At 45.6% G+C, this 24,499-nt stretch overlaps 2 protein-coding genes across 4 annotated transcripts in view; both read left to right on the top strand.

The window, feature by feature from the left end:
- The window catches only part of LOC306922272 (zeta-sarcoglycan-like), a gene marked incomplete at both ends in the record, with an annotated part of 588,514 nt that overhangs the window by 512,762 nt on the left and 51,253 nt on the right, over window positions 1–24,499 (top strand). The window lies entirely within an intron of this gene.
- On the top strand, window positions 467–3,007 carry LOC306922098 (mannosyl-oligosaccharide glucosidase-like; the record flags this gene model as incomplete). The annotated part of the gene is made up of 1 exon (XM_079499491.1): window positions 467–3,007. The coding sequence occupies one exon, from the start codon at window positions 467–469 to the stop codon at window positions 3,005–3,007; it is 2,541 nt and encodes an 846-aa protein (XP_079355617.1).

The raw sequence follows: 24,499 nt of genomic DNA, 5'->3' as shown, positions 1-24,499 counted from the left end.
ACTAAACTAACAATCATGTTAGCTTGTCTTCCTCATCTTTGCATTGACATTGATGCCACAGACTGAGCCATGTTGAGAGCGTCATCATACATCATCTCATTCTGGCCAATCACAATTTGTGTCCTCACTTTTGTCTTCAATATTTGTGTTTAGACACTTTTGTCTTCAATGTTTGTGTTCACACACCCTCAAAGCTGAACATACAGTAGGATGGCCTAGCACCCCTCAAAAATAAATACAATTATATAGTGACAACCACTATCCAACTGCGGTTTGAAACTTCCCAAATATGGCAATGCCTGACGTGACACCATAGTGCTGATGTCATAATTTATAACTGATGTCATAGACTGGCCTCCAATTACTTGTGGTGATGTACATGTCCTCTCCATGTTTAATATGTAGGTATAGCGATGAATATTCAATAGTCAGGGATCTGTACATTAGACAGCTCCAGCAGGGTGTGATGGGCAGGCAGAGAAAGACCTTGGCTTCTGGTGAACGCACTCCCCTACCGCAGAAAGACAAGAAGCACACTGCATTGCACCGCAGAGGGAAGAATAAAAATAAGGTTGACCTCCGCTATGTCTTTATCATCTCCCTTATTGGCCTTTGTATCTTGCGTCTCATTTGGGTGTTCTATCTTCAGCACTTGCGTTCTAATATGGCCAAGCGAGTGGTGACCCTTCACCCATCACCCCGTGTTATTGATGCCAACAGCACCAGTGCTGCAGTCTCCCCTGAAAGATTCTGGGGGTCATACAGGCCTCAGGTATACTTTGGCATGAAAACCAGGAGTCCCAGATCTACTGTCACAGGTCTGATGTGGATACGTCAGTTCCAGGACATGGACGTGAACCTGAAGCATACCTGCAAACAAGAAGACCGTCTACTAAGCTATGGCTGGCTGATGCACGATGGCCTCAGCTTCGGTGTCCAGGAGATCCGAGACAGCAGCTTCACCCTGACCACAGAGTTTGTCAAGAGGGGTGGGGGGGACCACGGCGGGGATTGGACCTGGAGGATCACTGCCAACCAGGACAGTTCCGTCTCCCAGGCACCAGTAATTTCTCTGATGTTCTATGCGGCAGCAGACACACAGGGCTCCCTGGAGACCCACATAGAGGGGAAGGACCGCCTGAGTTCCATCACAGGGTTCTCGGAGGAACTTGGTAACTTCAAGATCACCTTCCACAAGCCTGTTGCCGGGCAGTCCTCCAGTGTCAAATACGCCAGATACAACTACCTTAAGACTGTCTCTCCTGGTTTGGAGAAGTTGACTGATATTGTGAAGAGCAGTCTGAGCCACAGGTTTGTCTACCACCCCCCTTCCAGTGAGGAGAGACGTTACATTGGCCTGGATAAGCCCATCCACCACCAGCACCAACAGCAACCAGCTGCTGACACCCGGAAGGAGAGTGACTTTGTGGTTCACCAGGTGACTGTCCAGACTCCGTTCCAGATAGAAGTCCTGTTTGAGTCCGGAAGCTTCCGCCACCGGCCCAACCAGCTGGCGGGTGCCACCATGACCGAGGAGCTAGAGAAGAGGAAATCTGCTTTTGATGTAAAGTTTGAGAAGACCTTTGGCCTCGAGAGCAAAGGCTTTGGCCCGGCCCAGGTGAAATTCAGCAAGGCAGCCCTCAGCAACATGCTCGGTGGGATGGGCTATTTCTATGGTCAGTCGGTAGTGCAGTCACTCCATCACAAATACCCTCTTCTGTACCCTGAAGGTGCATTATTTACAGCGGTACCGTCCCGCTCCTTCTTCCCTAGAGGGTTCTTGTGGGATGAGGGTTTTCACCAGCTGCTATTGAGCAAGTGGGACCCCCAGGTGACACGTGAATCCATCTCCCATTGGCTGGACCTCATCAACATTGACGGCTGGATCCCCCGTGAGCAGATCCTTGGAGATGAGGCTCTAAGTAAGGTCCCTGCTGAGTTTGTGGTCCAGCAAAATGAGAACGCCAACCCCCCCACCCTCTTCCTGGTTCTTCAGGAGCTCATTGAGCAGTTCTCCTCCAACCCACATGACGCGTCATCTCGGGAGACATTTATGTTCCTCCGAAGGCTCTACCCAAGGCTCAAAACTTGGTTTGACTGGTACAACACCACACAGTCAGGACCTCTGCCCAACTCGTACCGCTGGCGCGGACGCGACAATGACACCAATCTCTTCCTCAACCCCAAGACGTTGACGTCTGGGCTTGATGATTATCCACGAGCCTCCCATCCCTCGGCACACGAGCGCCACGTGGATCTACGCTGCTGGATGGCCCTGGCATCAGGTACCATGGTTAGCATCGCACGGCTCCTTGGAGAACCCTGCCACGAGTATGAGCAAACCCACCGAGTGCTGAGCAACAACAGCCTCCTCGATGAGCTCCACTGGTCCGAGCAGCTCCGTGCCTTCAGTGACTACGGCAACCACACTGAGGCAGTGTCCTTGCAACGGGAAAAGGTATATGTGCCTCCTGGGAAGCCGCGGCACCAGTTCCCTGTGGAGCGACTGGTGCGCTCAGTCCACCGTGACCCTAAACCGCAGTACGTAAACGCTTTTGGTTATGTCAGCTTGTTCCCCTTCCTGCTGCACGTCCTCGAGGCCAAGTCCTCCAAGCTGGAACACATCCTAAGAGACATGAGGGACCCGGACAAGTTGTGGACTCCCTATGGCCTCCGCTCACTCTCCAGGGCAGACCCCATGTACTTGAAGTGGAATACGGAACATGACGCCCCTTACTGGAGGGGCCCTGTATGGATCAACGTCAACTACCTGGCTGTGAGGGCGCTGCACCACTACAGCAACCTAGAAGGGCCTTATCAGGAGGAGGCAGCTGTCCTTTATCATGAGCTCAGGACAAATATCATCGACAATGTTTACAGACAATATGCTAAGACGGGGTATATCTGGGAACAGTACGACGATGGCACCGGCAGAGGTCTAGGAAGCCATCCATTCACAGGCTGGTCAGCCCTGACTGTTTTAATGATGGCTGAACAGTACTACTGATACTTTAGATCTCACCCCTAGTCTTTGTTTTAATCAATAGCATCCCTATTCTGGCATAAACATTTGGCACGTGTTTCACATGCCTGGCTTAAACAACAAAAAGTGTCCACATCTAAGAAGAGACCTTGAGCTTGCTCTATGCAGGATTCATCTCTTCAAAAATTTAATATCTGAGATCGAAACTGGAAACCAATTGCAGAACAGCTCTCTTTTTGTGTTTTCCATCAGGGAGTGATGCATGCTTTATATCTATGGTTTCTCATGCATTTGTGTGCGGCCGGAAAATAAAAATAGGTGTGATCTCATTCGTTCACATGCACTGTGTTACAGACAGAGCACATTTTTGGAGTGGATGTAAAGACATGCATTCTACGTATATTGATATTGTACATTATGTAACCTTACTGCATTGTGTTACTACACAATGGATGGAACAGACAATTCATAATTGATAATTTGAATATAACATGCCTTCTATATTGACTTAAAGATGTAAAATGGCTGCGTGCGTGCGTGCGTGCATGTGTGCGTGCGTGCGTGTGTGCGTGCGTGTGCGTGCATGTGTGTGAGAGAGAGTGAGATAGAGTGAGAGAGAGAGGGAGGGGGGAGAAGCAGGGAGAAGAGTGTGTAGCTGAAAGAGATGGTTGTGCAAAACACAGAAGGGGATGCTAACAGAGGTTATGATTAGATGAACATTGATTCAAATGATTTCTGACTGCAGGATTCCAAATGGTTGGCCTGAGACAACAGCAGGCTGTCAGCGACACCAATCAACAGCTCTATCATAGCCAGGGTACCAAAGGATGGAGACAGATTACTTGGAAATTGCTTAATTCAACTCAATAAACACATAAAAGGTTGCAGAATATCAAGAGTTCAGGGGAGAGAGAGGAGGTTAAAAAAAATTAAAAAAAAACATTCTTTAAAGATACAGACTATATAAAGCAGACAGAGAGCGAGTGATGTGCCTCAGTGATTCATTTTCAATGAGAGGTGGGCAATTATTTGGGACGCGCAGAGAAATTTAGGGGCGGAAACGCAAATTATCAGGACTGGATTGTGTTCAGCTGTTTTTCTCCACACTACGCATCTGCACATGATACCGCGGCGGCGTGGCGCCATCCCCGAAAACACCTGTGTGCACTCTCTCCCTGTCTGAAACGGCCTAAACTCTACACAGACAGACAGACAGACAGACAGACAAGACAGACTTCTGGTGCGCTGCACAGCGGCAGCACTGCGGCTCAGCGTGCCTTGTATGCCTTAATGTTTTTCGTCTAGTTTTCGTCTATTTTGTCCATGTGTAAGTCGATACATATGAGATGTGTAAAATGAGAGCTTTGGAAATAGCTCTGCTGGTCCTGTGGATCATTGGATCCTGTGGAAGATGCTGCTCGGCCGAACTTTTGACTCAGCTCAACACAAACCGGTGGCGGGAAGAAGTGACAGCGCCCAGGCTCGCCTGTGTGTACAGCCGAGATGCACTGCTGGCACTACGACCGGAGCCCACACTGCGTGAAAAGAGGAGTCACGCCACGTGACCCAAGCCACGTCTGTCTGTTGGATAACATCCCTGTGGAGTTGATCCGACATAAAAGGAGAAAGAAACGAGGGAAAAAAGCGGGTATTCGGAATCGTCTACGGAGGAGATTCACCCGCCCCCCGCTACCGTCTATCGTTATGGCCAATGTGCGCAGCTTACACAATAAAATCGGCACGATACGGACATACACAGTCATGATTTCCGCGAGGCATCATTGTTTTTTTTCACCGAAAGCTGCTTAAAGCCATCAAAACCAGACTCACTCTATGAAGTCCCTGGATTCACTCTGGTGCGACTTGACAGGGGAGGAGTGGGCGGTTACGGTGTATGTGTATACATCAATGATCTCTGGTGTCGAGCCTACTCTGTCAAACTTAGGATATGTGACGATCCTAACGTAGAGATCCTGGGCATGACTTTAAGACCATTTTACCTGCCCCGCGGATTTGGTTGCATTCTACTGTTTGTCGTTTATGTGCCCCCTAAAGTAGGGGTTCTCAACCCGTGGGTCGCGACCCCTCGGGGGGTCGCCAAATTATTTTTGCAACTGAATGGCTGGAAAGTGGAAATGAAGAGTTTACATATAGTACACATAGTACATGCATACACCTTCCCTAATGATTATATCTGGTTTCCCGAGATATTGCCAAAGCATTTCCGGGGGTCCCCGGCCAAAACCGTTGAGAACCCCTGCCCTAAAGGGCCAGGAAGAGCTATACAAGCAGCAAAAACCATTGCTGACTGTGTACATGAACTTCAACTGCAGTATCCAGAGGCACCAGCAATCGTGCTTGGAGATCTGAACCAGTGTTATTTGGACACTGTGTTGCCTTCGAACAATATGTTAAGGATGCAACGAGGAAACATAACATTCTGGACAAGTGCTATGTGAACATTGCAAATGCTTTTGTAGCCAAGGTTGGACCACCTATAGAGACCTCTGATCATAATGTTGTGTGCTTAACTCCAGTTTACAAGTCAAAACTAAAGAGGGGGAAGCTGGAGAAGAAAATAGTTAGGACATGGACAAACGAAAGCAGGGAACAACTAAAAACATGCCTGGACTGGACCGATTGGGACACTTTTGGAAATGGTTCATTGGATGAAATCACTATGGTCACAAATGATTACATTAATTTCTGTGTTGATTTGGTTGTTCCGAAAAAGGAGATAAAAATATACCCAAATAATAAATCATATGTGACCAAGGATATAAAAGAGGTAATAAATGAAAGGCTTCATAAACAAAGATATCAGTGCACTGAAATTAACAGAAAAAAAGCTAAAAAACTAAATGAGGCAGGTAAAATTGGCACATGACCAGCGTCTAGAGAATGTGTTCAGGACTAATAATAATAAAAAGGTATGGGACACAATGACATCTATGACAGGAATGTCAGCCCCAACCAAACCTATCACGACAGACATTAACCTGGCCTTGCTGACGACCTAAACACTTTCTTTGCCAGATTCGAATCATTGGACAGTGCACTGATATACTTAAAGCTGTGACACCTGCACCCTCAGACAGAATCATCATCACCGAGGAGGATGTCAGGAAAGTGTTTCAGTGTACTAACACAAGGAAAGCCAGTGAGCCGGATGAGTGCAGTGACTTTCTCCTTAATAATTTTGCATCTGAGTTGGGTCCAGTGTGACAACCAATATTTCAAACCTCTGTAGACACACACACAATATTCATCTGTCTTGGAAAACCTCACACATAAAGCCATTACCCAAAATCCAAGGATTATAGATCCATAGCCCTCACTTCAGTGATTATGAAATCACTTGAAAGAATACTTTTACAACATCTTGTTAGTATAACCAAAGATAAATTTGACCCCTGTCAGTTTGCTTATAAAAAGGGTTGCGGCACAGAGGATGCGGTTGTCACACTGGTCCACTTAATTATGAAACACCTAGATAAGTCAAATAAGAATTATGCAAGGGTGCTGTTCTTAGACTTCTCTTCAGCTTTCAATACAATACAATCTGACATACTAGTGTCAAAGATGGTACAGTTGGAACTGAATCCATACTTAATTCACTGATATGCTTCCTTTTTTACTAACAGAGTAGGGTGAAAGTGAACACAACCCTCGCTTCAGCATTAACTACGAATGTTTGGGCCCCCCAGGGGTATGTAAGCTCAGCTGTAGGCCTACTTTTCACCCTTTATACTGACAGTTTAGGGGGGCTAGGGTGTGATGTGAAATGTGAGCTTTAGTCATATTACATCATATTCAAGTGCCTTTGGAGAGAAATGATAGTCACTTTCAGTAGTAGAGTACTGTAGAGGGGAGCTGTGTTTGTCTGTGACTGTGCCCAGGTGATGATGGTCGTTGATGCTCATCAAGGAAGGCAATTATGTTTCTGCACTGTCAAAAGTAATGCTACTTCTTTTGCAATGTAGTTAAATAAAAAATCTCAGGGGGGAAGATACATTATATCAAATTAAAAAAACTGTATTTTGTCTTTAAAATATATATATTTTTTAATATCGTGAAAAATCGTATCGTGAACCTCATATCGTGATACGAATCGTATCGTGAGTTGAATGAATCGTTACATGCCTAATGTTCATAATATAAATACCTAGCAATAGATCACCTCCTGTCGTGGAAAGATCAGACTGAATCAGTGTGTAAGAAAACAAAGCAAAGAATCTATTTCCTTCGCCGTTTAAGATCCTTTGGTGCTAGTAGACGGATTCTTCTTTTGTTTTTCACTTCTGTTATTATGAGTGTTCTTCAGTACTGTAGTACCACCTGGTATGGATGTTTGTCTGTAGCCTTAAAGTCACAAATGCTGCAACAACTAAAGATTTGTTCAAACATTGTTGGACAACCACTTCAGAGGCTCTATACATCCACATATGATAACAGCATCCTAAGGTTAGCAAGGAATATCACCTCCTACTAGCCATGTTTTGTATGGAGAGTATAGGTTGCTGCCTTCAGGAAGGAGATATTAATATGGTGTTCCAGCATACAATAAGGTCAGACTGAAGAGGTATTTTGTCCATCAATCAATAATCAGGATTTTGGCCAGGACTAGACTGAGCTGTGGACATATCTCTCTGCCCTTATGTTTCTATGGGCCCAATTAAGCAGGTGAAATCATATTACATGTCATATTACAGTTTTTAAGAGGTGGAGGCGTGAGCTATGACATTTCATATTACAATTATGGGCATGGTAAGAAGCGCTTTCGACACCCCGTGGTGTGAGCAAAACGGCCTTGAATTAGTCATGGGAGTGTTTAAGGGAATATTTAAGGCTTACCCAATCAACATGTCCGTACTATTCTCTTTACGAGTCAGCTGATGTCCTCATACGGAATGCGCCCTTTTCTGCAAGTGGTATTACATTTCTGCAGGCTGGCACCATATAGACATGACATGACTTTGTCACATTTGGGTTAATTATTCCTATTGCACTGCATGCTGTCACCTTTATGCCTCAAAAGAACAGATCCACAAGCTGTCACAGCCATGATGTGCATAGCTTGTAGGCCTATGTCTCTATTTTGTTAAGTAACTTGCAGTGTTAATTGAAAAGTCATTACAGCGGCGCAGCCATATGCTAAGGGAGGGAGATATACGCACATCATCACTTCATTTGTTTCTGTTCTAAGCATGAAAAACAGCTGTAAAAATCTTTATTCTAGTTCATTTGATTCATAAATGAATAACTAAGCCTTTGAAATGGCACCTACCTATACATTTCAGATCGGAATGGAACTGCGAGTAGATACGCAGCATATGGCTGGCAAATTGGCAATCCATGCGTAATGTTCCCAGAATCGTCTAACCCCCGAACATACAAGTTTGTTTGATATTGTCTAATTCGATAAAAATATAGAACCATGTACCATACAGCGAATGAAAGCAAGATTCCTAAGGAATATGGGGATTTTTACATTTTAAAAAACGGTTGAGAAATGAGAGAACCGTCAGAACAGTCAACACTTGGCTCTGTAGCAGATAGGAACAGACCATCATCACTGTACACTCGATATATCTTCTTCCACTTCTGTTCTTACTCACCGTTACACCCCCGTCTCATCACCACCTCACAACCCCCCCCCCCCCCCCCAGTCATGAGAGAACTCCAGAAGCCGAGGCAGAGCATTTGGAAAGGATTTTGTGCACCACTTCATCCCGTCTCCCGTATACGCCTCCTATCCCTCCATCCATGTGTCTTAATAGGGTTTCATCTGGGGACAGAGGGGCCGTGGGAGAGGATCTTTCACCCAGGCAGAGGTAATGCAATAGTGGAACTTGGCTTGTGACCTAAAAGTTCCTAGATCAAATCCCTGGGCTGAATATGGTGTTCTCTCCTCTCCATCCATAATGACATTGCAGTGGCCGTTAAAACGTGGGCGTTAAAACATTTGCAGCCTGCTACCGCAGAGGACTCCCCATCCCAAAAGTCCTAAAACTGTGCTGCAACACTTTTTTACATCCTCCTTACAACATTACGCACAGTTACATTGTAAACTCTGTTCTCTGAGTCAAGAGACTCACACTGTCGTGCCACATTCACTCGGAAATTCGGAATTGGTGTTGATCAAGGAAAGCTTTTAGATTCAAGAGGATGTATTTGTCATCAACAAATGTGCCATGCTCCACAGATTAGTAAGGCTATCAGACAGCAGTGCAAGTGAGCATGCATCAGAGTGTGCCTACTGTGCACACGTATCAGAGAATGCACGCGTCAAAAATGAATTTGTTTCGGGTTCGGGCTCGGGCTAATCAATTGAGGACCCTTGACGGGCTAGGGCCGGGTCAACTTGAACACCACAGGCCACAAGTTTTAGGCCAGCATAGGGCTGTACTCGGTGCATGCACATGCAGGTTTGTTTGGCTCTGCTCAAGGCTTCATTATGCCAGCAGTGAAAGCAGCGATAGTTTTGAGGAGACGGTGGCTCAGGAGAGACATATAGTCTCAAGAGCCAATCTCCAGGAGTACAAACACCTCTGAAATCGCTCGCTCTCTAGTGATGGAGTGAGCCATGGTTGTTGCTAGGCAGCAGTGTTGGAATGTACTGGAGGCTTAGAATTATTTCAAAGCAAATTATCGTACACAGCCCAGAAAGATAAATCACTGTGTAAATATGTAATTTCACAAAAATGGTGGGTAATTATTGTAAGAAACAACCTTGTTTGAGACTCCTACGTGACAAAAATGCATCACATTAAGTTCTTGGACCTTACACAAATAAAAACATGAAACTGGACTGGAAAGATGCAAACTGGCATTTTAATGCCTCCAAGTACAGATCTAGGGTCAGATTTATCGAGAAGTAAGAAACGATCAGTTGAAAATGGTTGAAGTCATTCTTCCCCTCTTTTTGCCCCTCCAATGAATGGGTTTTGAAAACATGTCATATGGCAACAAAGTCTTTGGACTTTTTATGCTTGTTTAGAGTACTTTTACAATAATCGTTTGCCAGTCAAGTTGGACTTTTAATTAGTGTTTGTTTAGAGCACTAGATGACATATAAATACATCTTGTCATCGGTTTCGTTGTATACAACCAGTAAGACGCCTGAGGTCACGTGCATGCATCCGCCTGGGTGACAGAAGACTGCTGGGCGAGAAAAGGGAGACCTCGAAGAGGAAGGATGGATCAACATATGGAATGTCAGAACAGGTCAGCTCCATATGGAGATCTGAGCAGTGCTTAATTTCTAAATTCTTAGGTGCCGGAGCTCGCGTGCGTGCACATGCACGTGCACATGCACGCACATGAACGCGCAAAATTTGTTTATTTTTGGGGGGTTTTTTGCCTTTTTTTAGCACAACCAACGGCCAGCCCACCCATCAGAACACAATAGAATATAGACATTTTATATGTCTTTAAATGTTCTGATTAATTGAAAATGGAGGACCCTGAAGTAACAAGTCTTTTTCTGGTTTTATACTCGTAGCAGTCAGATTTTGTATTGACCTGTGTAGGCTACTTTCGTTTGAACTGTACCCATTCTACAACTGAATAAAATGTCCAATCAGTCAATCAATAACATTTGCAGCAGCAGTTTACACAGGGGCCCGCCGGCTCACAACACACAACTTTTGATTGATTGATTGAAATATTTATTAACAGTTTGCAGAATTACAGTACATTTCAAGCACAAACTCAATACAAAGACTTTTAACTGTGAGTGGATGACCCAATTAAGCATTACACTTGTTTACAAGAGGGTCCACCTTGTTCAATTCATCAAAACATTTAGAGACGTACAAATAGACACTTCTATATACCGGTAGTCAAAGCACAGAACAGGAATTCATCATAAAGGCATCAAAGGGCACCGTAGGTGACATCAGCCCCCATATATGGTGCCCAGGTCATCGTGACATCATCAGGGATGCATATCCATAGTAAATGCGACCTGCTGTCGCAGTTAAGCCCATATATCGAGTCGGTCGGACCCACGGTTGTCCAGAACCGCCACAAAAGGCCTTGCCCGGGCCAGACTCCATATCGCCACAAAAGGCATCTGCCAGGGTCAGACTCCATATTTGGGCAGGCCTAACAAATAACTCCATATATGGGCATACAAGGGGACACAGCTGACATCACACAAGGCGTCTGCCCGGGCCAGACTCCATATTTGGGCATGCCTAAATACGGATTCGTCCCACCGACTTCTGACATGATTCTGACAACTGCATAGACATATTCACTCATCACACCCTGTACACTCAAGATATGCTCCAGTACATGCAACCTTGCCCTTTAGGGCGAGGTCGCATCTCGCCCTCAGGCTTCTTACTGGTATGTGTTAGATTAGAGCACTGATTTTTAATGAGTTCCTCTAGCCCGACATTATTCCTAATGTTGGGCCATACAAGTTTACGAGCTCATAAGATAGACACCAGAAAGCGATTCACCCGGCAGCATGCAGAGTGCTCAACTTCCAGGAACATTCCCTAAAGTCAAAGCTGCAGAACAGCTTGGACTACCTTTAGTATTATCTAGTGTGAATTAATAATGATTATTTCTGCTTTATCCTTCACCCCAACTGTTATGGCCCCTGGCCATATTTATTATTAGTAGGATGGTTTTGTGTTTCATTGCCAATCAACAATAGTAATTGATGATCTGGTCACAGAGGCGTGGCCAGGTTCCTTCTCACCTGTGAGGAGCTGATTACCCTCACAGGATTGGTGGGTCCACGTGTTGCCGTGACGACGCTGAGCTGGCAGGCCCAGCCCTCCCTATAAAAGCCAGTCTGAACCTGACCATCGCTGGGGAAGGAGGCAATCCTCTTTCCCCCAACCCACCACTTTAACCAGTGACTTTGATTATGATTTGATCCCTTCGGAAAGGATCCCTTTTGGGTTTGGTTGTAGTGTTACATTGTTGTTTGTTAGCCTAAGTTTTGTTGTTTTGCCAATTCAGTCCATTTTATGTAAACATTTATTAATAAATTCACATTTTTGTCCCTAGACACGACCAACATGTGGATTCAGTTTAGCTGTGTGTGCGTGCGTGCGTGCGTGCATGCGTGCGTGCGTGCGTGCGAGCGAATTATATATGCAACAAGTTTGGGGAAACGAGTCCTATCCTCCCATATGGTGAGCAGATGGCATGCTCCTTCATCTTGATCACCTGCCGGGATGGACCAAAGTCACACTTAATTACACACAACACTTAAAAGTTATCCTTTTGTTAGCAAACTGATCCCCATGTTAAAGATTTAACTGAAGAGGGGATACTGTAGCTACTGTAATTTTGAGCTCACTTTTTCTAAAGTTAGCAGAAAAACAGCCCTGTTGGAACTAATGATTTCTCGGAGAAACCATATGGAAGGTAACTGTTGAGGGATAGTACAAAATAAAAAACACTGTCTAATTAGCTACAGCAGCTCACTGAATGAGCCTGCCCTCAGCTGTTTTCTTGATTAAAAAGTTAGAGCAAGAGCTAAAATCATTACAAATTATAACGGGTCACATTCTCTTTGAACTGTGCCTTTGGGAAAACAAAATGCAGAAGCAATAACTCTGCGTCACTTTTTTAACAAGGGCTTTTGTTACAGTGAGTGAAAGAATGAATGGCTGGCATCTATTGTAAGTTACAGTAAAATAATGTAATAATTCATTCTTCTGTCACTTTTTCTCACTCCTTTCTTTGGTAAACTTGACAAACGGCAGCAGCACTTTGGGACAATACAGAGATTTATATTTGACTTGTAGGCATCTAACATGTTCTGAAGCAAACTGAGCACCACAACAGAGCAGCTCTATACTGACTTATGAGACCATGAAAACGTCCCGGTTGGCACTGTAAGGCCTCACTCACACCTTCGCATCTAGCATACAACATTGTTGGATGCTAGATGTAAACAAAGGGTAAGTGTCATGGATGCCCCAATGCATTTCCAATGGAAGTCACATGGTTTGACACAACATTTTTGTTGTACGGCTTTCGGCTGTGTTTCGACTGCCCCCCTCCCCCTCATACAACAAAAATGTTGTGTCAAACCATGTGACTCCCATTGGAAATGAATTGCGAGCTTGCATCAGTAAACAAGTCTCATGCATCAGCTATACAACTGTTGTGACCGTGTGAGTGAAGCCTAAGTGCACTGCAGTGCATGTCCACCGAACCAGTAATGGCCTTCGATGAAACTGAAACTGATTCCACTCCCTTCTTGGTGAACCTTTAGCATTCAGACCTCTCTTTTGTCTGTGCGAGAACAGCCCCTCATTGATCAGATGCACAGAAATCATTGTGAACAAGCTTCAGACAGGAAGGCAAAATGAGCTACAAGCATGCTGTGGGAACGATCCATATTCTCTGTCTTTGTGCATGTGTGCGTGCGTGTTTATCTGACTTTCTTCTCTCAACCAGTGTTAGCAATGAAAACGTGGCTGCTGTAGAATGACAGAAGACTTAACTACAAGAACACTATTCTATCATCTGCATCCCTATGCGTGCATATATATATATTATATATATATATATATATATATATTACACACATACACACACACACACACACACACACACACACACACACGCACACAGTACATGTGCGTGCATGTTAACTGATGGATTCCCAGATTGGTAGCTGTTGCTGACACTGAGGGAATAAACTTGGACCCAAGCTGTTCCAGTGACAAGGTCTATTGCATCTTTACTTTTCTCTGGTTTATCTGCTTTTATCAGCTGGTGTCGTTCTGTGCATATCTGCAGGCGCAGAGCTGACAAAACACGGTAATAGTCAGATGCTCCTTCACGTGTGTGTGTGTGTGTGTGTGTGTGTGTGTGTGTGTGTGTGCGTGCGCACGCGCATCTGCATAGGAGGAAAGATAGACGGTTTTTAATATAAGATTTTGTGACAGTGCTAAAATGTTCCGATTTGACTGAAGACTATTAGAAATAGCTAGAGGCTGTTTTACAGTATAGTTTGTGGCTGGGACCATGCAGAATAAATCACATTAAAATCACCACACTCACATGAACACACATGCATGCTACGTTGCTAACATGCATACACACACGCACGCAAGCATGCATGCACTTGTAATACTATATTTATATTTGCATAGCTTCTAGTTACATAGGTTCTAATTGTATGTATTTCCATGTCCACTCTGTCTGTCTGTCTGTCAACAACACAACAACACAACATAAATAGTAAATACTATTGTATAAATAGTAAAAATGTATAAAAATCACATTTGTGTGAAGTGAGGGACGCCTGCAGGACGCCATGCAGATGACATCTCACGTTTTCAATGTTTGTTTAACTGCTGCCCTAAACAAACATTATACAAAGTCCATAGACTTGGCTGCCATATGACGTAATTTTGGAGGGGCTAGCGCCTCTCAAAAGCTAATTTAAATGTTTTAAATGCACAACGCATTGCAGTGCTAATAATAATAAAATATATATATACTCTTAACACTCGCATGACTGAAGTAAGGCCAGGTACAACAAACTGACTTTTTCCTGCAATGTTTCCAGTGGGGTAGAGGTTGAACAATGGGCTGTCTGGAGGTGTGAAGTCCACTTCCGTTGGGGAGGAAGGGTGACAGCTAGGGGGCATTTTTACCCAAAAGGAATAGGCAGAGATGGTATTAGTGTGCCTAAATCCATATTTAGAAAATGTTTCAGATTAAAAATAGAGATGATTTGAATCGAATAATTTAGAGAAAAAGTCATGGAAGGGAAACCTTCTGAAAGCTTCACAGGCAAAGATAATCAACTTCAAAATCTCAAAATGGGTCAGAAAGACCTCACAGACACTCAAGTGTTAAGGGAGGTGTCAGTACGTTTGCATTTAATTCAATGATGACTCAAATGGTGAATAAGCTCTGTTTGAGACTCTCTGTACTTGCTGTAGCGCCTCTCAGAGGGCGATTCAGTTGTGCACTGTCCGCTACAATCTTCCTTGCTCTCTTTCTTCAGACAACACTCATAGGAATAGACTACGTGACAACCAGGAATAGTCTGGTGACCACCGGAGAGACGGGTGACACCCGGAATGTGAGCATGGGTTAGCGCCCCAGCCTGTGTCCTCCGTGAGGAAGAAGCCCAACAAACCCACGGTGAGGCCTTTAGGAGGGCCATTCAAGCCGCAAGCGGAGCCTGCGGCACCACCATGGGCAAGGTGGAGCCTGCAGAACCATTGCGGCTTGAGAATCCACCATTCCTGAATGAAGTGCCTGGTGTTGGGAGTCTGGTTCAACACACAGGGGCTGGACCTGGTGAGAGCAGGAGTGGACCTGGTGAGACGTAGGAGGGGCCCGGACAGGAGTCAACCCACAGATCCTAGTCCTTCCACACGCCAGAACCTAGTACCTCCCAGTCCCGGCAGAGTAGTTCAGGAGGAACGGATTGTGTGGCCATCCAAGGAAGGGCGGAGTTGGCAGATAATTCTCTGTGCCGTCTTCACAGTCTCCTCTTGTCTACAGTGCATCTTCCACACCACACTGGAGTGCAGCACCTTCAGAAAGTGTAGTCGCAAATGGGCCTTTTTGGGTGACTGCCGAGGTGTTAAAAACGCGTTCAGCATACAAAACTCTTCCTCAGCCAGCAATGGTATATGGAAATCATGTCAAATTACCACACCTGCCTCTGCTCAAGTGATTTTGACGTGATCCCGTACCTATATATTCAACAATCACTTTTCTACACAGAGCTATGATTCATTAAGCTACACACTGGTGGGTGGAGCTACTCTGTTGAATCGAACAAACATGGCTGCCATGTGGTACAAAATGTGTTGTTTTAAAGCTAAACAATCCACTAAAATGTGTCTCTGAGTCTGAGGTGAGGAATAAGCAATGCGTGACATCCATGTATTCTTACCTTATAGCCTACCTTATAGCGGCAGTGGCTCAGGGGTAGAGTGGCTGGATGGCAACCGCAAGGTTGCCAGTTCGAACCCGGGCTCCCCCAGAGTTAGCGTCGAAGTGTCCATGAGCAAGACACTGAACCCCTAATTGCTCCCGATGTGCTGGTTGGTGCCTTGCATGGTTTCCGCTGCCATCGGTGTATGAATGTGTGTGTGAATGGGTGAATGTAATGCACAATCTCTGTAAAGCGCCTTGGAGAAAGGCGCTATATAAATGCACCATTTACCAGTTAATGCATGCATCTACATGCTGTCTGGAGGTTGGAAACTTGTGATGCATTGTGAGCTTGTAGATTGACTATTTTCTGAGATTTGGTGTACAGACCCAGTTCAACTAGAGTTTAAAGTTGTTAATTCTGAAAGAGTAAACATGGATCCTTAGGCTTGCAGAGTTAAAGATGGAGTGCCGTGATTTTTGTATCTTTCCAGTTGTATGTGTTTATGAGGTGACAGACAGTACTTAATTAGACCCCTTGGTGTAGTTATGTGCAATGATGTCTTCCCTTTGTATTGTATTCCCTTCCTGGAAGCTGAAATCTTGACAGTCAAACGTGCCAATGAAAAAAACATATAGTGACATCACAATATCATCACCCCTCCCCCTTTATCATACAACAACAGCTGTGGATGCGGCTTCAGTTGAGATGGATCACCACCCATCACCACCCACCAGGCAAACCAGGCATACTTAATGAACTGGTGGGCGTGTCCACATAAAACATTTTAACAAATACTGTACACTTTTTTGAAAAAAGTCTTCCTCCTTGGTGGCGCTATAACAGGCCAATGTAAAAAGGGTGGGATATATTCCTCAGCCTAGTAGGAAAGTCTATGAAAGATTTCACGTAAATTGCACACTGCGTTCATGATCTGAGGCTTTTTGTGAGCTCCTATTTTGAAGGCATCCCGGCACCGATTGTGTTAACAGGCCGCTGTGGAAAATTTAGGGCAGAGGTTCATCGTTGCCATCTAGGGAGTGTGTGTGCAAAATTTTGCATCGCCCGGGTTAACGGTGCCGGAGATTAGCTGCACACACACACACACGGACACACACACACACACACACACACACACACACACACACACACACACACACACACACACACACGGACGGACACACGGACGGACACACAGACGGAGTGCATACAATTCTCTCTCCCCATGCCTTCGGCCTGTGGAGACAAAAATGCATATCTCACAGTCAGTGAATATGTGCTGTCATTATTCCTGTGGTTTTCTCCTTCTCTTTCACTCTGTCTGTTTCTGTTATTGTTTGAGAGCGGCAGGGACACCTTTCATTCCGTTCCTATATTGAAAATAGCAGTCAAAAGGGAAAAGAGGTTGTCAAGAAAACATTAGTTGTGTTTTATTTTCATGTATTTATTTGTGTTCTTCAACACATCTTTACAGAACTTTTCATATGATGCAAGAAACACACAAGGTGGGTAAGATTCTACGAATGGCGTGAAGCAAAAAATGAGTAGACTAGCTTACATCACCGTTTATTATAGTTTCATCAGAATCCATCTGTGCCAAACAAACAATAATAATAATACAAAATTGACAGGGGAGGCGAAGTTGCCGTGTTGATATTCATGAAACATGCATTTTTATATCACTGTTTTGTTTATCTTTTCATTTCCTTCTTGACAAACCAAATCACCTCCTCGAGTATAGAAAGTGTTATATTGACATTTTCCATTTAGCTGTGCATTCTGTTTTTCTTCTATAATTTTTATCCCACAGTTTTGTAACCATTTTCTTTCACCCGGTGCCAATTACCTAAACTAAGCTGTAATCCTCCATCTGCCAGCCTGGGGAGAGCCCTGAATTGAGCTCATGCTTCCTTCAATGCATAAGCAGTGAGCAGACCGCTTCTTATCACCTGACAGGGGTTTCCCATCAGGCGCACCGCCAGTATGCCAGGATTAATGCATGTTTTTTGTGAGGGTATACCTATGGGGAGAACATGCAGACACCACACAGAAAGGCCCTTTCACCAACCCCACCTAGGGAATTGGTGCTGCTTTTTCTCTCTGCTTTTGATCTTATTTAACATCCTGTTTGAATGTTTGAATATGCTTTCTTGGAGGTATTTTGGCTCTTATAATGTCACACACACACACACACACACACACACACACACACACACACACACACACACACACACACACACACACACACACACACACACACACTCTGAAGCTGTCATGCATTATAATAATAAAGCATAATATTTTTTTTTAGTATTTAAATATTTAAAGTATTTAAGTATTTAAACACAAGGCTTTAATACCGTTAGCACAATATTTCAGAACAGCTTATACTGTTCGGAGGAGACCTTTTTTCATTTCTGTGAGGGAACTGCATGCAGTTTCAGCTTCACCCAGCTGATGCATGCTCAGAAGATCATGAGATGATAGTATATGTGAGGCTGCAGCAGAGATGATAGTATATGTGAGGCTGCTGTAAAGCGATTCAGTGCCTTGCTCAGGGACCACTTGGACACTATAGACATGAGTCGGGCTAGAAGCCCACCAGTGACTCATGACCAGACCACTATAGACATGAGTAGGGCCAGAGGCCCACCAGTGACTGATGACCAGACCACTATAGACATGAGTAGGGCCAGAGGCCCACCAGTGACTCATGACCAGACCACTATAGACATGAGTAGGGCCAGAGGCCCACCAGTGACTCATGACCAGACCACTATAGACATGAGTAGGGCCAGAGGCCCACCAGTGACTCATGACCAGACCACTATAGACATGAGTAGGGCCAGAGGCCCACCAGTGACTCATGACCAGACCACTATAGACATGAGTAGGGCCAGAGGCCCACCAGTGACTCATGACCAGACCACTATAGACATGAGTAGGGCCAGAGGCCCACCAGTGACTCATGACCAGACCACTATAGACATGAGTAGGGCCAGAGGCCCACCAGTGACTCATGACCAGACCACTATAGACATGAGTAGGGCCAGAGGCCCACCAGTGACTGATGACCAGACCACTATAGACATGAGTAGGGCCAGAGGCCCACCAGTGACTCATGACCAGACCACTATAGACATGAGTAGGGCCAGAGGCCCACCAGTGACTCATGACCAGACCACTATAGACATGAGTAGGGCCAGAGGCCCACCAGTGACTCATGACCAGACCACTATAGACATGAGTAGGGCCAGAGGCCCACCAGTGACTCATGACCAGACCACTATAGACATGAGTAGGGCCAGAGGCCCACCAGTGACTGATGACCAGACCACATGAGTAGGGCCAGAGGCCCACCAGTGACTCATGACCAGACCACTATAGACATGAGTAGGGCCAGAGGCCCACCAGTGACTGATGACCAGACCACTATAGACATGAGTAGGGCCAGAGGCCCACCAGTGACTGATGACCAGACCACTATAGACATGAGTAGGGCCAGAGGCCCACCAGTGACTGATGACCAGACCACTATAGACATGAGTAGGGCCAGAGGCCCACCAGTGACTGATGACCAGACCACTATAGACATGAGTAGGGCCAGAGGCACACCAGTGACTGATGACCAGACCACATGAGTAGGGCCAGAGGCCCACCAGTGACTGATGACCAGACCACTATAGACATGAGTAGGGCCAGAGGCCCACCAGTGACTGATGACCAGACCACTATAGACATGAGTAGGGCCAGAGGCCCACCAGTGACTGATGACCAGACCGCTATAGACATGAGTAGGGCCGGAGGCCCACCAGTGACTCATGACCAGACCACTATAGACATGAGTAGGGCCAGAGGCCCACCAGTGACTGATGACCAGACCGCTATAGACATGAGTAGGGCCGGAGGCCCACCAGTGACTCATGACCAGACCACCTGCAGTATCATGGTGCTTTGCAGCGTAGTGCAGTGGTTCTGAAAGTAGGGCGTCGCCAGCACAATTAGTTCATATAGCAATTAGTTCATATAGCAGGAAATCAGTTTAACCACCCTATTTTAGAATAGCCAAAGCGATCTGTACCTGCTCACTGTACCGTTGAATGTGTTTTATTTTTTGCTTTGTTTTTTTTAAAGAATTTTCTTCATCCTCACTGCATATTTATCTAGTTCTGAACTCCCTCCCCCCCTTAACAAAAGTGTGCGAGTGACTGGGGGGAGGTGGGTGGGTTGGCTGGAGTCAATTTGAGTGGAGTGAAGCTGCTCTTTTCTCTTCTGATTAAATGATCAGCTATCTGAGGCACAACGGCGTGAAATTGGCTGACATTTCCCCCCCTTCCTCGCTCTGCCATTGGCCAAATCCTACCTTACATTTTATGGTGAAAATAGCAGTAAGAGTGTGCCCCCCCCACACACACACACACACCTCCACAAGATAGTTTCTGAGGGAGTGAAGGATGTCTTGTCTGGGAACACACACAGACAGATCACAGATGTCCCCATAAGGTCAAGTTTGTGCGGTTTTACTTTCATGTTGGTCCCCGCATGATTAGATATAGCACGCTCACGCACGGACGCACGGACGCACGCACGCACGCACGCACACACACACACACACACACACACGCACACGCGCACACCAGTGGCTTAGGAGGGTGGGTATCTTGGAATCAGATGGTCCTCCATTCAATCCCCATCGCCTCCTGGCGGCTCGTCAAATATGTCCTTGAGCAAGTTACTGAGCCTCTACATACCTGCTCCAGATGAGCAGGTTGGGCCTGGTTCCCTCCGCCACTGGTGTGAATGGGTGAATGTGACGCACATTGCAAAGCGCTTTGGAGAGAAGCATATAAATGCTCCATTTACCATCCACGCACGCACAGGCTCAGGCACACATGCACGCACGCACGCACGCACGCACGCACACACGCACGCACGCACGCACGCAAACGCGCGTGCACGCACACACACACACACACACACACACACACACACACACACACACACACACACACACACACACACACACACACACACACACACACACACACACACACACACGTTTGCCCTGCACTTGTGTTCCACAAAAAGAGTTCTCTAATGTACCCTGACTCCCTTGTAACACCTCAGTAGCTCAGCTGAGACTTTTATAACTTTTTAAAACAGCCCAAGGCCTTTTTCCCCTCTTTCCTCTCTTTTCTTAGATTCTCTCCATCTTTTTTCTTTTTTTTAACACCTGCAGGATTCATGGAGCGGTTTAAATCCCATGCTGTCCTCCACAGACAGACAGACAGACAGACAGACAGACAGACAGACAGACAGACAGACAGACAGACAGACAGACAGACAGACAGACAGACAGACAGACAGACAGACAGACAGACAGACAGACAGACAGACAGACAGACAGACAGACAGACAGACAGACAGACAGACAGACAGACAGACAGACAGACAGACAGACAGACAGACAGACAGACAGACAGACAGACAGACAGACAGACAGACAGACAGACAGACAGACAGACAGACAGACAGACAGACAGACAGACAGACAGACAGACAGACAGACAGACAGACAGACAGACAGACAGACAGACAGACAGACAGACAGACAGACAGACAGACAGACAGACAGACAGACAGACAGACAGACAGACAGACAGACAGACAGACAGACAGACAGACAGACAGACAGACAGACAGACAGACAGACAGACAGACAGACAGACAGACAGACAGACAGACAGACAGACAGACAGACAGACAGACAGACAGACAGACAGACAGACAGACAGACAGACAGACAGACAGACAGACAGACAGACAGACAGACAGACAGACAGACAGACAGACAGACAGACAGACAGACAGACAGACAGACAGACAGACAGACAGACAGACAGACAGACAGACAGACAGACAGACAGACAGACAGACAGACAGACAGACAGACAGACAGACAGACAGACATTAAATCAGACATTAAATCAGACATTAAATGTCATATTTCAGCATTCTGCACCGTGTCGCCTCCCTAAAAGTCAAGCACTCCCCTACCCTTCTCCCACTCGCTGCTAGCCTGCTTCCGCCCGTCTCAATGCAACACTCCCAAAGTTTGAAAAATAGCACATCGACAAGCTCACAACGTGTCACAACAAGTGGTTTATTAAGTAATATTTCACGAGAGGGTGTGCGTTACTGTCATTAATGGCACGCCTGCGTTGCTGCAGGAACTAACCGAAGGCGAGTTCCGTAAGCAGTGCAGAAGCGATTATATAGAAAATCATAATGTTTTAATGACAGATGTAGCCACTACGACCACAAAAATGTCCAAATAAAAAAGCGAGCCTAGCAACCGAGTATGCGCTCTGGGAGAACAGCACAGCTGAATTCTTTGTTTTGTGTTCCATGATGCTGGTTTAAGGAACGGCTAGAAGGCTGTTTCAACCGATCAGATTGCTTCCTCGAAATAACCTGTTTACAAATTTTGTGGATTAAAAACAAGTCCTATATTTGCCTATGTGTGTTTTGGAGTAAAGCATGGACATACTAAACTAATGTAAAAGTTCCTCAGAATTGTAAGCTACTTAGGCACAGTACCTGAGTACATACTTGCTTTCCATCACCATTGGGGTTGTACTGGAGGGGGCACACGGGAAAATGACAAAGGCGTTTAGCGTGAAAGGTTAAGGGGTTGGCATCCCAAATGGCAAGTCGCAGATAAGATGACAGGGCCCTCAGTGGCTCTAAAGAGGGAAAGGGCAAAGTGAATGTCAAACTGGTCCCGTGGGAAACATAAATCACACGCCAAAAAATCCTGCCTAATACACATTTACAGCACTTTCCGGCGATGGCACCTTTTCTGCTCCTGCCAACAAAGTGTGTGCGTAAAGGTGAAGGTTTCACTTTTTACTTTACTTTTGTTTTTACTTCATTTGTTTATTTGGTCGGAATAATTCACATTACTGAACACTGATGGTGTAAGACATACACATACATACATGGTGTAATGCATGCAGATTAAGTGCAAACGCGCTACATTTAGCGAATTCTGCTTTCCATGCGTTCTTTGCGGAGTCCCCAAAACATGACAACATCACAATATAACAACCAGTAAGACGCCCTGAGGGCGAGAAGCAACCTCGCCCTTGTTGCGTGCACACATCCGCCTGGGTGACAGCAGACTGCTGGGAGCTTTGTCATTGGGGGTCAGATCAATATATGGAAGGAATTCTGTATGGCCATACAGTATATGGAGCTTGTCGAGTGTACAGGGTTTGATGAGGTCAGATCAACATAAGGAATGTCAGGTCAGCTCCATATATGGAGATCTAAGGGTGGCAGCGGGGACAGTGTCTTGAGTGTACAGGGTTTGATTAGGTCTGGCCATATATGGAGCATGTCTTGAGTCTACAGGGTTTGATGAGGTCAGATCAACATATGGAATGTCAGAACTAGGCGGGTGCAATTATGGTTTGACCCTAAAGAAATTTAAAATTTAAAATATGACCTTTCACATGGTCAAACTTTGGTAAACTTTTAGTATGTTATTAAGGACACCTAATACTACAAAAAACAGTTGAGAAACCATACGAAATGCCCCCTTATGGGCCTAGAGAGGGTGTTCAAGTCAGTACAGAGCTATCATAACATGTATCTAGTTGGTGTATAGGCACTAGGCAGGGATGGTGTTGGAGTGTGGCATGGATAGGGTTCAGATTTGCTTGTCACAGACATTTTCTTATTCCCGAGACTAGTAGTAATGTGGGGTTGCAAAATTAATTTCACATTTACTTTGTGTTTGGTATACTGCTGGCAATAACCTTGAGTGCTGGGCTCCAGTCTCGGTCTCCCGATAGAATCCCAATCTAACCTCCCTCCACGGCCACGCTGTGTCCCTGCTGCTATCCAACAAACAAGCATTACTTTCTCCATACACATAATGGTCAGAGTACATCTTTGAGGGGCGCTAGCTCCTCAATGCATGGCTTTGCCAGCCAAGTATATGGACTTGGTTTGTTTAGGGCACTAAATGATGACGTAAGATGTCAGGTGGTCGTTATAAATAGGCTATAGTGGGCACACCTCACTTCATACGAAGTGAGAAGCATTTGCATTTTTGTGAGTGTTCTGGATAGGGGTCGGGAGAGAACACTCTAAGGCAAGCCATAATGATCAGTCACTGGGGGCCCCTGCATGGGAATATGAATGGTCAGCCACCAACCAGACTCTGTCTCTCCTGTGAGCCAGTCCGACATAGGGACACCCCTGTCTGCCTGACACACAATCATGCACCACGTGGAGGTCTTATAACCACCACTATAGGGGTCTGACCCTCTTCACTACCTATGCCCACTCTTAAGTGCCTATCTCGGGCATAGGAGCCTGGAAGTCCATTTGGGACCAGCATACATACAGTAGGAACACAACTGTCTGCCTGACAGTCTTGCAACATGTGGAGGTCTTACAACCACCATCACTGGGGACTGTCATCACTACCTATGCTAACTCAAGAGGTCCTATCTCAGGAGTAAGAGCCAGTATGGTCCACGTGTGGGACTACCATGTGAGTCAGGCAACCGCAGCATTTCAGAGGGTTTTAATAGAGCCACAAACACAAATATTGGATTTCT

This window comes from Electrona antarctica, assembly GCF_951216825.1.
Source record: "Electrona antarctica genome assembly, chromosome: 4".
Classification (NCBI taxonomy): Eukaryota; Metazoa; Chordata; class Actinopteri; order Myctophiformes; family Myctophidae; genus Electrona; species Electrona antarctica.
Note: the sequence above shows the minus strand (reverse complement) of the source record. Positions and strands in the feature narration are given on the sequence as shown.